At 33.3% G+C, this 14170-nt stretch overlaps 1 protein-coding gene across 11 annotated transcripts in view; it reads left to right on the top strand.

The window, feature by feature from the left end:
* The window catches only part of LOC149807303 (receptor-type tyrosine-protein phosphatase delta-like), a 434670-nt gene that overhangs the window by 341945 nt on the left and 78555 nt on the right, over positions 1 to 14170 (top strand). For 9 of the 11 annotated variants that reach the window (XM_089965081.1, XM_089965090.1, XM_089965151.1 and 6 more), the window contains 3 exons: positions 2280 to 2564; positions 7382 to 7690; positions 13837 to 14151. In XM_089965081.1, the coding sequence (XP_089821207.1) occupies positions 2280 to 2564; positions 7382 to 7690; positions 13837 to 14151 (909 nt within the window). The remainder of the gene's footprint in view (positions 1 to 2279; positions 2565 to 7381; positions 7691 to 13836; positions 14152 to 14170) is intronic. The other 2 variants (XM_089965142.1, XM_089965134.1) reach the window with 1 other exon arrangement.

The raw sequence follows: 14170 nt of genomic DNA, 5'->3' as shown, positions 1-14170 counted from the left end.
TTCTTTTCACATTCCATCATTCAGGCAGACTAGGTAAGCCAAGTTGCAGCATTCATTCTGTTTTACAAGTACTGTCTACAAGTCCAAGTGCAAAATTTGTAGACCCATATCTGCTTTCACATAATACACTAGCAGATCTGTGTCTGTGCACTTTGTTAGAAGTAATCATTAGAACAAGCAACATAGACCCTGATCTGTTGATGCATTATGTGCTGGTCTGTCAGGGTCTATGATTTTTGTAGTTGGACCCAACTTACCAGAAAACATATGACTTTTCAGATGTACAGTTTGTCATATTAATATCTCTGTCAGTTGACATTGATCATTTATATTGAGAAATGTGGTAAGTCAGGTGAGATAGAAAATCAAAACCAGCATGGTATAATTTCTGGAATTTTATGATTATAATTTGTACACAATATTATATTTCATCATATGTAATTTAGGATCATTAAGCATTTTGTTCAAATGGTCAGAAAAGATATGTATGAAAAGTGTTCTTTGATTCTGATGTATTACATATGGTGTACTCGCTTATAAGTCTGGTTCAACTGTAAACAATATAAACCCATGTCTGCCATTGCATGATGTGCCAGAAGATCAGAGTCCTTGTTGTTTGTTCTGCTAATTACTCCAAATAAACTTCAGTGAATCAGATCTGCTGGCACATTATGTGATGGCAGATATGGGTCTGAGGTGTTGGACTGTACTTATAAGTGAGTAACCACAGTATACACCGTTAAGTATATTTGAATTGACTGATGAGCAATCGATTTTCTATTTCATTCCTATTTGTATTTTTCATTTGATTCATTAGAATATAAGAAAATGCTGTGAAGGAAAATTACTCTCAGTTTTTCTGGAAAAGGGCTTGAACTGTCAAGAAATGGATATTGTTTAATTTACCTCATGGGCGTGGATGTTAAATTTTCAAAATTAACATAATTGTTGAAAGATTGTCAAAACAATTTGCAAAATATACTTCAGTGATCTTTAATTAATTAATATGAGATTAATTTTTCTCCACCAACTCGGAAATGGTTTTATAACATTCTTGTCCTTGTTAGCTTCATTGGATCACCAGCATGATGAAATCTATAATTGGAATATGGTAAGATGTTCAACCCAGCAGTAAGAGCTCTTTGACTGTCAGAGTTTCTATCAATGTATGAAACTCAAGTGTTATTTTAAAATATGAAACAAATTACAAATTATACAATCATTTTGTGAAGCCATTTCTGTCTTAGGGAATAGCATTACATTTGTTTCAGATTTTGTTTCACATTTTGTTTCACATTTCTCCCACAGGCTGTGTATAGAGCTTCAGATGATTTTATTTACTGCTTTTATTTTTCATCGGAACACCAAGAATTTTTCCATCATGTGATGCTAAGATATTTCACAAGTTTAGCCAGTTTAAGTTGAAGATTTTTATAATAGCTTGAAGGAGTAATGTTCATAATGTTTTTCACTAAATAAGTTTTGTACACAATGTTTAGTACTTTCAGTACTCAAATTATGTTCAAATTTTTTTTAAGTGCAGATATCACATTTTTCTTCTTGGTGGATTTTTATTCTTCTGTTTTTGCGAAAAGTATAATAGCGTCACTGTGTTGGCATAAAATCATTTTTATTTACCATGAATTTTGTTGGAAATAAGATACCTTTAAGTACACAACCTTATATATATATTATTTTTTTTACATTCACTCTACAGTCTGTTTGTAATAGAAAGATGTGATTTTTTTCACTTATGACCATTTTTTTGGGGTTTTTGTATTATTTTATGTTTTGTATCCCTCTGCAGTGTCTTTTACAGGTTTCTTTGTTGAACTAGGTTTCTTCAAACCAGAAACTAATTCATTTGTATGTTTGTTCATAATGTGTTTTAGGAAATAACATGGCAAATGCAGTAGCCCCAAATACAGCTGCCATATTCAGTGCAGACGCAGCCAAGCAACTAACACGTGCGCAGCTATTCTGATCGCACTCCAGCGGCGCAGCAAGCTTACATGCCGCACATAGATATATTTGAACAAAAGCAAAATTATGGCATTTAGCATTCATCTGAGACATGTTATTAAAAAGCAAATCTTTTAAACTTTAAAGCAATATTTATTTATATAATGATACTAGTCTGGTTTTATGTTCCATAATTTTTCTGTATTTAAACATTTCTCTTCGTGCTAAGGTGTGCAAAATAACACTCATTTAAATAAAATATTTTGATCCACTTTTTTCTTCTTCTGGTTATCTCATTTATATTTTTTCTCTTTCAGTCCCTCTCCAACCAAGAAACCTTCAGGCCACTGCTGTTTCACCCAATGAGGTTGAAATAACATGGGATGCACCACAAGATGCAAATAAGATCATCAGTTACACACTCTATTACAATGACTCCAAACAGCGTCTCAATGGGGAAATAACAATTAATCCCCCATCTACAAAATACAAATTGACTGACCTAACACCTGACACTGTATACCACATTCAGTTGTCAGCACGCTCTGTAACTGGGGAAGGGGTCAGGACTCCCACTATTCAACTAAAGACCCCACAGTTTGGTAAGTGAAGCATCTTTAATTTGCCAGTATATATAATTGTTTGTTTACTTTAACACTGAAGTTGAGTCATCATGATTGAAAGGCAAAGAGGGGAGAAATATTTACAATGTAGGTATGATCATCATTACAAAGAAAAATTGGGGACAAAAATACAAATAATTGTATATTTGTTGAGAGAAGAACTAAAGAGGGCTCACAAACTTTTGAATGAAGACTTTCACTTTTCCCCTGGAAAGTGACAAGTACAGTGAAACCTGTCCTGAAAGACCATTGCTATGTGAGACCACCTGTTTTGAGAGATCGCACTCTCAGTGCACATAGTTATTGATTATGTAGCATAGTGATCTGTTATGAGAGACCATAATTTTTGGGCAAAAGAGTTGGTCTCTCAAGACAGGTTCTAATGTACCAGTCTGTTTAGGTTGAAAACATGTTATTAAGGAATAATTCATTTGCTATAATAATTTTAAAAGTCTTGAAGATCAGAAGTTTCTTTCTAGAAATGTTGATTGATTTTCCAATTAGATGCTTTACCCATTCATGACTGCCAAAATGATTTCCCAATATCAGTGTTATTTAAAACAAGTGTCATTGATAACCTTGATGATTGTTGTTTTTAGTCATTCTCATTTTGAGTCTTCTAGCTGTAAAATGTTTGTCTATTTTTATCTATATATAGTTGTACAAGTATCCTTTGGAACAATTGTCACTACTATTATGTTCGATGTTGTTTTGTAGTATCGTAACCTCTTACTGTATTTTTCAACTAGAAATAAGCCATTTTTAATTCTTTTCATCTTTTCATCTTTCCCCACAATGATAGATGGTGAGCCATTTTCATTTATCATACCTCTGTTATTTGAAGTATAATTAGTTTGTTAACCTTCACTCAGGGTAGACAGCATTCACATTGTATTTACTGTGAATCCATATTTAAATTTCAGTCTGTTTTAGTTCAGTATGTTGAATGATCCAAAATGCTTTTCAGCCAGTGTCATACAGTGGCAAAGTAGTGTTAACCTACTGTGAATTCATTTATTTTATAGGGTGTCATTGGTTTTGGTTAAAAAATGAATTATATATACACAGTGGTTCCTCATTTTAAAACAAAATCTCAATACTGCGCTGTCCTTGATATAATGTGTATGGTCATGGATTTCACACTTAAGTACCTCAGTAAATTACCTTAGTAAAACACACTCCTTGATATAATGTGTATTGTCATGGATTTCACTCCAGGGTATGTCAGTTAAGTCCAGTAAAACACTGTCCTTGATATAATATGTATTGTCATGGATTTCACACTAAAGTACCTCAGTAAATTACCTCAGTATAACACTGTCTTTGATATAATGTGTTCTGTCATGGATTTCACACTGAAGTACATTGTTGACCAGTGTTCTCATCAAAAATACTAAGCTGAGTACCTCCCACAATATCGTATACTGTTGGTTACCTAACCATGTTGGTATTAAAGGTAATGAAAAAGCAGATTGCACAGTTAAAATGGCCCTATCCCAAGAACCATCTGATTTTAAAATACCGTATACTGATTTTACACCTAGTATCAAAAAGACCTTATGTCAGAAGTGGCAGGCATCATGGAATGATGCAGTGAATAATAAACTTCACACCATTAAGCCAACCCTAGGAGAATGGACTCCTTCCTACAGAACCATGCATAGGGTGGAGGTAGTCACTGCTAGAATTCAAATTGGTCATACTCATATAATCCACTCCCACATACTAATTGTCGAAGACCCACCAGAGTGCATTTCTTGCAATGGACCATTCACTGTTCAGCACTTTATGATAGAGTGTTTTGACCTGCAACCTGCGTGCGATCATTATTAAAATGTGCATGACATGAAAGAACTTTCTGATGCAAAAAACATCACTTGTATTATAGAGTTCCTGAAAGCAGTGAACATTTACTCTAAGCTATAACTTTTATGCCATCACCTTGAGCATTTTTATGTAATGTTTTTACCATCCCTTGTTTTCAAAAACTTTTCACCTGTTTTTATTAATATAATACCATTTACATTCCCCCGTTGATTGGGAAGCTTTATATATTGCCCTTAACCATCTTATCGTTCTTCTTTCAACTGTTTGGTTTTGATATCGCTGGTACCTTTATACCTTTTATCATTTTTTGATCATACATATAACCTTTTGTATGGCACTGAATAGCCTAACAGGGCTGGTGCGCTGTAAAAATAACAATAAATCAATCACACTAAAGTACTTAAGTAAATCACTATCCTTGACATAACATAAGTATTGTCTTTTATTTCACTTTAAAATAATGCAGTATAACACTGTCCTTGACATAACATGGGTATTGTCATGGATTTCACTTTAAAATAATACAGTATAACACTCTCCTTGACATAACATGGGTATTGTCATGGATTTCACTTTAAAATATCTCAGTATAACATAGTCTTTGATATAACATGAGTATTTTCACAGATTTCACTTTAAAGTACCCAAGTATAACACAATCCTTGATATACTATTGGTATTGTCATGGATTCCATTGTATTGGTTGAATTATTTTTGTCTCTGATATTCCCCAGTATTACATGACCACACCTTTATCACAATACACTTGATGACTCCCCTGAATGGCATTGTTGGAGGAACCATTGTACATTAGCATTTAAATTTATGAATACACCTGGTAGATGTGGCATTAATGGCAATGATATTTTAATTTGGATTTTTAAATTCTTTGGTTTGTAGCAAACAAATCCAAGAAAGTTATATCCCACCTTAAAAGAATTGAATTCATAGTCATGAAAGATGCTTGTCTGCTAATCGTTGTTTGCAGTGTAGGAAAATAAAATAAAATGTTGATTATCTGGACCCATTGGGGGCATAGATTTTGTCTGGATAATCAGTCACCTGGATGATCAAATTTTAGTTGGAAAAGTAGAACTGTTACTGGAAGTATCTGGAATAAACTGGTCTGATAAATTTACTTTTGACTATTAATATCTTTAACTAAATAGATATTAACATTCTGTAGACAAATGACATGTTTAAAAGCAGAAAATGTAGAAATAATAAAAAATTATCATTAAAATACTTCAATTAAATACTAAATTCATCATCGGATTTTACATTGAAATTGTATATATCTTGGAGATCTGATCAGACTATTGATGATGGCACAATAACATGTTATGAAGGATGGTCATTATATGTGGTTTATTGTGAAAATAATTGTCTAAAGGTTTTGATTAAAGGTAAACTTTGCTGACATGGATTCTTTTCACACCTATTGCAATAGGTAATTAACTTTATTTTTAATTTAAAAAGATAAATTAGCTATTCATAGTACCGTTGTGATTATAATAGTACCATTTTAATTATAATAGTACCATTGTAATTATAATAGTACCATTTTAATTATAATAGTACCATTGTAATTATAATAGTACGAGATTATATTTTATTGTGTTTGTTATTTATGTTAGTCTTGTATGTTGACATCATGTTCATCAGTTTCATTAGTTTCATTTATAAATGTATTTATAGATACTTGTATATTCCAATAAAAAATTTAGGAGACATGGTGATAATCCGTACAAGTGAATGTCGATGATCATTATCCAGATAATCAACATTTTACTGTAGTACTCATCAAATACAGTGAAGCCTCAGTCATCTTGACACTGATATGGTTTTCCCAGGCACCAAGGAAGTATCCGTAGACTCCCATTTTTTGTATTGACACTTTCCAGTTACCTAGACAAAGTTACAGATATGATTAAATAACATTTGAATAGATTAATAATTTGTGTACAGATTATGAGAGCAGAAGAAAATTGCACTTTCGTTTGCAGGTAAAATGACTGCTATTTTATATACACATACTTTTCGGAGATTAAGTGACATAATGTTAGATTTAAATGGACTTTGAAACACGTTTAAAATCTTTTTCATTGTTAAAATTGCTTTGTTATGTTTGTCCTTTTGGTGAACTTTGAGTGCTGTAATCCTTCTAAATCTTGTCAAATTTTACATTCCATGAGATGTCAAATCCCAAGGCTTCATGGCCACTGCAGTGAACAATCATCTTGCTTTCCAGTTTAGTGATGAAAGTTAATTATTATGTGCTTCTGTTTGTTCAGGCAAATTGTCAATCTGGGTTCAAACAAAATTGAGTTTGAATTCCATTTTACATTTTACTGTGAATAGGTAACCAATACAGGATTAAAACTGGTTTGATTTCTAGAATTTTCCTTCATACTACCAATGTCATTCATGTGAGATTCTGTACAGTAAAGGCCTCCACCATGTTCACAGAAAGTTTATTCAGGCCATTAACAGCACGTGTGGAATGAAGTAGGCTAATGTCTGATGAGGTAGTGTTTTTAATCGGGACCTTTCTCCAATAAGATCTGCATTCAAAAGAATAAATGGTTTTAGGTTTGCAGCTGAGAATGAAACATCATTTCCTCAGTAGATGTTCACAAGTTCTTTAAAGGTCTGTACTAATGATAGGACTTAGGAAATCTGTTTTATCAGTTCCACATGCTTGCATTGTATGGAGGACAAAACTGCTTGATGGAACGAGTTTGGATAATATAAATCACTTAAAAAATAAATGAAGAAAGGGTTCAGTAAAAAACGTTGCTTAGAAAAATATTGCTTCATGACACAAATCAATTTTTTTCAGCAGAACTTCACTTTTCAGTTAGACTTTGATGATCAGATTATTTGCATGCTTCATCATTTTTGTTTGTTTTGTTTATTTAATTTTCTTTCTTTTGTTCATCATTCCCATCATTCCATTGTCTTCATAGTCCCCAGCGCTCCACCCCAAGCCGTTAGCGGCAAGCCCATCAATTCTCGAAGCATTGAAGTCACCTGGAAGCCCCCACCTCCAGACCAGCAAAATGGACGAATTGTCGGCTATAAAATTCTTTTTGTGGAAAATTCTACTCGCAGTACAGAAAAGGATGCCCAAGTTGAAGATGTAGCCAGTGAATCTCGTTCAGTATTGCTTCAATCTTTATCCACTTGGACAGCTTATAAAATTTGGGTGTTAGCCTATACGAGTGTTGGAGATGGGCCTCTTTCTCATCCAATTGTGGTACGAACAGATGAAGATGGTAGGTATCCCCTTGATCATCAACCTTTTAGATTTGTATCCCTACCCTTCTGGATGCGCCATTTAAGAACCTAACAGGGAGCATGGTAGTAAAGAATGGGAATAAAGCATGGATGCAACTAACATCGATATAAACTTTCCAAGTTTTAAACTTGTATATGATTGCATAGTGCTGCAGATGTTTTAACTAACAGATCTGAATTTTAACATTTAGCAATTTTACATTTTAGGTCCCCAGATCATCAGCATGTCTTAAAACTGTTAGTTCAGTCTCCAGACACTGTATACATTTTAATTAACATCTCTGAATTTTAAAATTGATTAAGTTAACATTATATCCCCCAGTTTTACTAGCATGTCTTAAAGTGTTTGTCTAGATTTCATCTGGGGTCATTGGTAGCTCATTTGGTAGAGCATCAGGCTTGTAATATAAGAATTAAGGGTTTGATCCCCACCCATGCCTGCTTGGGTTGGCTGCTTTACTGTATCCTTGGGAAGGACACTCTGCTCCTATTTTCTTGGCATGATATAACCAGTAATGATGAAAGTGCCATTAAAGCCAGACAGTCCAGACTTGGGACAATTGATGATCATATGTAGTGTGCTATAGGTCATTTACACTGTCATTAACTCCTTGACATGCTATTCTGCAGGCCATTTACACTGTCATTAACTCCTTGGCATGCTATGCTGCAGGCCATTTACACTGTCTTTAACTCCTTGGCATGCTATACTGCAGGCCATTTACACTGTCATTAACTCCTTGGCATGCTATACTGCGGGCCATTTACACTGTCATTAACTCCTTGGCATGCTATTCTGCAGGTCATTTACACTGTCATTAACTCCTTGGCATGCTATACTGCAGGCCATTTACACTGCCATTAACTCCTTGGCATGCTATACTGCAGGCCATTTTCAGTCATTAACTCCTTGGTATGCTATACTGCAGACCATTTACACTGTCATTAACTCCTTGGCATGCTATACTGCAGGCCATTTTCAGTCATTAACTCCTTGGTATGCTATACTGCAGGCCATTTACACTGTCATTAACTCCTTGGCATGCTATACTGCAGGCCATTTACACTGTCATTAACTCCTTGGCATGCTATACTGCAGGCCATTTACACTGTCATTAACTCTTGGCATGCTATGCTGCAGTCCATTTACATGGGTTCTTCCTCTACCAAATATATTAGCCACCATGTGCAGACCGTAAAGCAGCATTAAACCCCACAAGACCAAAACTGTTTCTAAAACATCTCAAGGATTTTGTACCTTGTTAAAAAAAAACAGTGTTTGCAAGTATCTGACGCAGACAATTTCAAGCACAAGTCATTTTGTTACTGAGGTTTTTGGTGTCTTTTTTATGGTTATGGAAATGTAACTTTAGTTTACCTTCCTGTTTTAGATCACCTGACTCTAAGGCTTAGCAAGTTTATGGATTTGCCCTGCATCTGTCATGCACTGTCTGCCCATCACCAATTTCTTTTTACCACTCAGGTGTCCATATTTATCATCCAATTTCATTAAAATTTGAAATATATGTTGATATCATCAAAATCTTCTACAGGTTTGATAATGAGCTAGAGCCGTATATTTGTGAGTTGATCTTCCTTCTGATGGCTAACCTTATTGATGCGGAGGCCATATTTTATATTCACTTTTGATCAGAACGGGAATATATGCTTTTTATCATTATGATCTTTTATGTTAAGGAGCAAGATCTGTGCATATTAATGACGTACTCTTGCATTAGTTCAGCTGATCTTGTTACCACTCTCAAGGCCCGATTTCTTATCTGATTTTGATCGGAGTTGGAATGTATGCTCATATCATCAAGATCACAGAAGAGTTTGATTGAGATCCATATGTACTGATAGAATGATCTTGCATTCTTTTGGCTGAGGTTGTTACCACTCTGGAGGTCATAATTCTGATCTGACTTTAATCAAATGTGGAATAAATGCTTATATTAAGATCTGGAAAAGTAAAGTAATGATCAAGAGGTGATCTTGCATCTGATTTGCCACAACTGTGGAAGCCAAATTTCTGATTTGATTTTTGATGAAACTTGATATTTGGGCTATTTTATCATCAAGATCTTTGACAATTTTAGAAGTGAGTGAGATCCACACATATTTATGAGGTGATGTTGAATCATATTGACTGAGCTTGTTGCTACCCTGGAAGCCATATTTTTAATATGATTTTGATCAAACTTCAGATATAGACTTATATGATTAAGATTTCACACAAGTTCAACAATCCAAGATTTCAACACATGTAAACATGTTGCATGTGACTGGCAGAGCTTATTACCAAATTAGAGACAGTATTCCTATGCCCTTTTTTGATAAACCTTGGTTGATAGGATTAAATCATCAAGTTACTGGATGAGTAAAAATGAGGAAGTTAAATGTACATTAATGAGGTAATTTCACATCTGAATAATGAGCTTGTCAGCATTGAAAAATCTCTATTTCTGATCATATATTTTTTATCAAACTTAGTAAATGGGCTTCTATCTTCAAGATACATGTTTTTTTTTAAATTATAAGAAAGACCTATTCACAGCAGTGAGGTGACTTGCAGATGATTGGCTAAGCTTCTTTACACTTAAGATACAGTATTTCTGATTTCGTTTTAATCAGACTTGGTAAATGGGTTAATATTATCAAAATATTGAATGATTTTGTTATGAGTGAAGCCTGTGCATATTAATGGGGTAATCTTGCATCAAATATTAATGGCATTATCTTCTTTCTGATTGGCTTTGCTTGTTACCACTCTGGAGACAGAATTCTGGTCAGTTCGTGCACTACCTTAGGCCTATATTGTCCTTGTTATACATAGGTTTTATTGTAAGTGAGGTCAGCACATAATAATGTGATATCTTTCATCAGAGTGGCTGAACTTGTCACCTCTAAGTCTAGAGACTACATTTCTCATGATTTTGGATGACTTAAATGAAAGAATGTTTATGTTTATTATATGGTTATCTTTAGTAAGAATTGGTATCGGGATATATTGAAATAGGTCAATTCAGCATGATATAAAGTTTGGGAGATAGTTTGCTTAGGATATGTTCTTACAGTACTACACGAGTCTGCTTAGTGAGATGGTCTGCTGTTCAGTCAAGATAACAGTTGAGTTATATCAGGCCCACTTGAGCCTCCTGTTAATATTGAAGTAAAGGGGTTAGTGTGTTAAATGATTTTTTTGTTTCTGAAATTTTACATACTGACTATAATATATTTGTATTCCTATTATCCAAGCCTGTGTTCTGAATAGTTATGTCTGTAATTGCCCCACAATGATTCTAAAAGGTGACAATATTAGTGAGAACTGTTTTTCCACAAATTATCCAAGACAAAAATCATTCCATTCTTTGTCATCATTATTTGCATCTTCATTGTCATCATCATCATTATATTGTTTATGAGTTGCTACTTTTCCGATCTAGATCGCTTGGTATTTATGTTTGCTTTTTTAAGTTTAATGTATATTGCATGTGTTACACAGTGCACCTTCTGCATGTCATTTATTATGTGATAACTATACCTACAAGTAAGTTAAGTTGATTTTGTATTGCATATAATATGGAAATTTAAGATTTTAACATTATGTCCAAGGCCATGTAAAATGAAATAAAATATTTTTAAAAAACCCTGCCCACCTTTACAATTACAAGTTTTATTTTTCTCATATGGTTTAAACATTTTTTTTCTTAATTTACTAGTGAAATTCATAGCCTTGGTTTTGCATGCTTTTCAGGTGTAAATTAATTATTATTCTTTGACAGCAAATAATTTACCAGCATACATTTTAAACAAATGTTCAATTCACCAGATTATACATAAATTGATAGAGTAAGTTTAACAGCTTAACCTTTTGCATGATATTTCCTGCATGTGAGTTGGGATCATAGGAAGCGTATTTTGACTACAATTACCTTATCATACAAACTTTGTTACTTTCATGCTAGAATGTGGAACATCTTTTATACTGAAAAAGTATAGGTATCTCACACCTTTCAGTAATGTTGCAAGAAACAACAAAACATATGAATTACATTCACTAGCTTGTTCACTCAGAATATTTTTAGATAATTATTTTAAGTAATTTTTCATGTGTGTTGACAATTCTGCAGAAGTCCATATAATATAACATGAGACCATATGAAGAACTTGAAATTCTGTAAGGCCAGCCATGTTAAATATGGCTACTCCACTACTATATTCATATAACTTAACAATAAATATGTCTTCAGCTGTTGTGGAAACTAAAACTGTTATCTCTTGATTGTTAATTATAACATAATATACTAGAAGCAGTTTTGTCTCTCTCTTTGTTTTGTTTTTTCATTTTATGGAGAATGTTGGCTTTGTTCAGGATGACTAGAAAAACAAACTTGTATTTTAGCCAAACTGTTAACTCAGTACAAGGATTATGATAGTTCAGTGCAAAATGTGAAATTGTTGGTGGCATTAAAAACACAGCAATATTGAAATTAGGATGGTTGCCCCATTATACCATGGTAAATATTTAAAAAATTAATTTTTAATTAAAAAATGCAGAGTGGCATGAAAATGTGCATGATTATGCATCCTTTTTGGAGGATTTTAATTTGCATTGAGATGGGATGGAGTTAAAAATGAACACATGAACAAGTTTTATATGTGGTTTTTAATGCATGATCTGCCAGTATTGGCTAATGTATTTCAGTATGCCCTTTGCATGGAAAGCAGTGACATTAATTTGTGATTGAGTAAAAGATAGAATTACAGTTTTGGCTAAATTGAGCTTAACATAGTTTTATTGCAAATTAATATACAGTCTCAATAATAATAGCTTATACCAAAACTTAAATTAAGATCTGTCATCTCATCATGCAGGGGAATTCATCTGTGATACACAAGTTGGGGTCAATAATAATAATAATAATAATGCTTTATTTATAGAGGGTGACTCATTAGTCAAGGACTATTCTCCCTTGAGGCTCTCTTAAGGAGAGTATAACAAATGCTGGCCATATTGTGTGCTGAACCATGGTATAGCAAGAATGATTAAAAAAAAGACTATGATCAATGAAAATTTATCAATGCTGTGTAAGAACATAAATTACAACATATTTGCTGTATGTTTCTGAAACTTAACTGAATTATTTTTATCAGTTCCTCAGCTTGCCTAATGTTTTGAGCAGTGGCAGGGAATAAAGGACAAGCATAAAGGACATGAAAGACAGCATAACTTGGGAGCTTTGAGCTGTCCATGTTACTTTGAAATGTGTGTTATAATGAAACAGGTCATCGTGGGGTTCCCCTGTAATTAAAAGAGGTCAAAGATAAAAGTGTCCCACAATTCCTTAAAAATACTAAATCTGCATATGAAATTTTATCTAAATTGTATAATAAGTCTTACTGTAAATAATAATTTATACAAGATACTTATTTTATTGCACACTATATTCATGTAAATACAAAATACATAAATAGTACCTTGTCAATAACAGTTTTAGTTGAGACAATCATAATTGAGTTTTCATGTAAATATACCTAGATGCTGTTGATGTGAGATGTATATAGATTTTTGTAGTACAAGATAAAGCTATCCCAGGTTAGTTCATCCAAAATTTCTACAGAATAATATTTTCATCTGAGCATAAGGTATTCTTATTTCATATTTGATTAAATTTCTGTTCTCTGGTGACTTGCTATATATCGGTAATAAACAGATTCTACTTTTAATATGTTTGTAATACAGTATAACATTTACTTGTACTCTTGAATCATAATACATACATGCAAACATTCAGTAATTTTAAAGACATTAATTGCTGATAATTATTTTCAGTTAACAAATCATTTTGGTTGTGTTAAAAAATTCTTCAAGAATTCAATTGTGATAATAAATTCTTTAAGTCAGTCTGGTCCCTTGTATTGAAGAGTTATTAAAGTTATCATCAAGTATTTCTGCTGTGTGTATGTTCTTCTATCTACTGCTGTTTTTATTTGATTGTTAATTTTCAAACCTTGCAAAATAAAAATTAATAAAGGATAATACAAACCAAGGTTTTTAAAGGAATTATTTCAACTTAACTAGTGCAAGTTAAGGTTAAAGTTATCTCCCTTTCTCTCCCAGTGCCTGGAGAACCAAAACGAGTGAAGGTGGAGGCAGTTAACTCAACCACAATTTTTGTGGAATGGCATCCACCACAAGCCCAGGAGCGAAATGGTATTATTCGTGGATACTATGTATATTACGTGGAAGTGGATACTAACGATGATCCCTTACCAAGTACAGAGAAAAGGATTGACACAGAGGATGGAAACAAGATGGATGCTGTAATAGTTAATCTTAAACCTGATACTCGCTACCATGTGCAGGTGGCAGGTTACACTCGTAGAGGGGATGGCATCCGTAGTAAGCCAAGAACTGTCACCACTAAAGGAGCAGGTAAAAACATGAGTGTTAA

The sequence above is a fragment of the Sinohyriopsis cumingii genome, chromosome 1 (assembly GCF_028554795.1).
Source record: "Sinohyriopsis cumingii isolate HCF-2022 chromosome 1, ASM2855479v2, whole genome shotgun sequence".
Classification (NCBI taxonomy): domain Eukaryota; kingdom Metazoa; phylum Mollusca; class Bivalvia; order Unionida; family Unionidae; genus Sinohyriopsis; species Sinohyriopsis cumingii.
The sequence above is the reverse complement of the archived record's forward strand: the minus strand, read 5'-3'. Positions and strand labels throughout refer to the sequence as shown.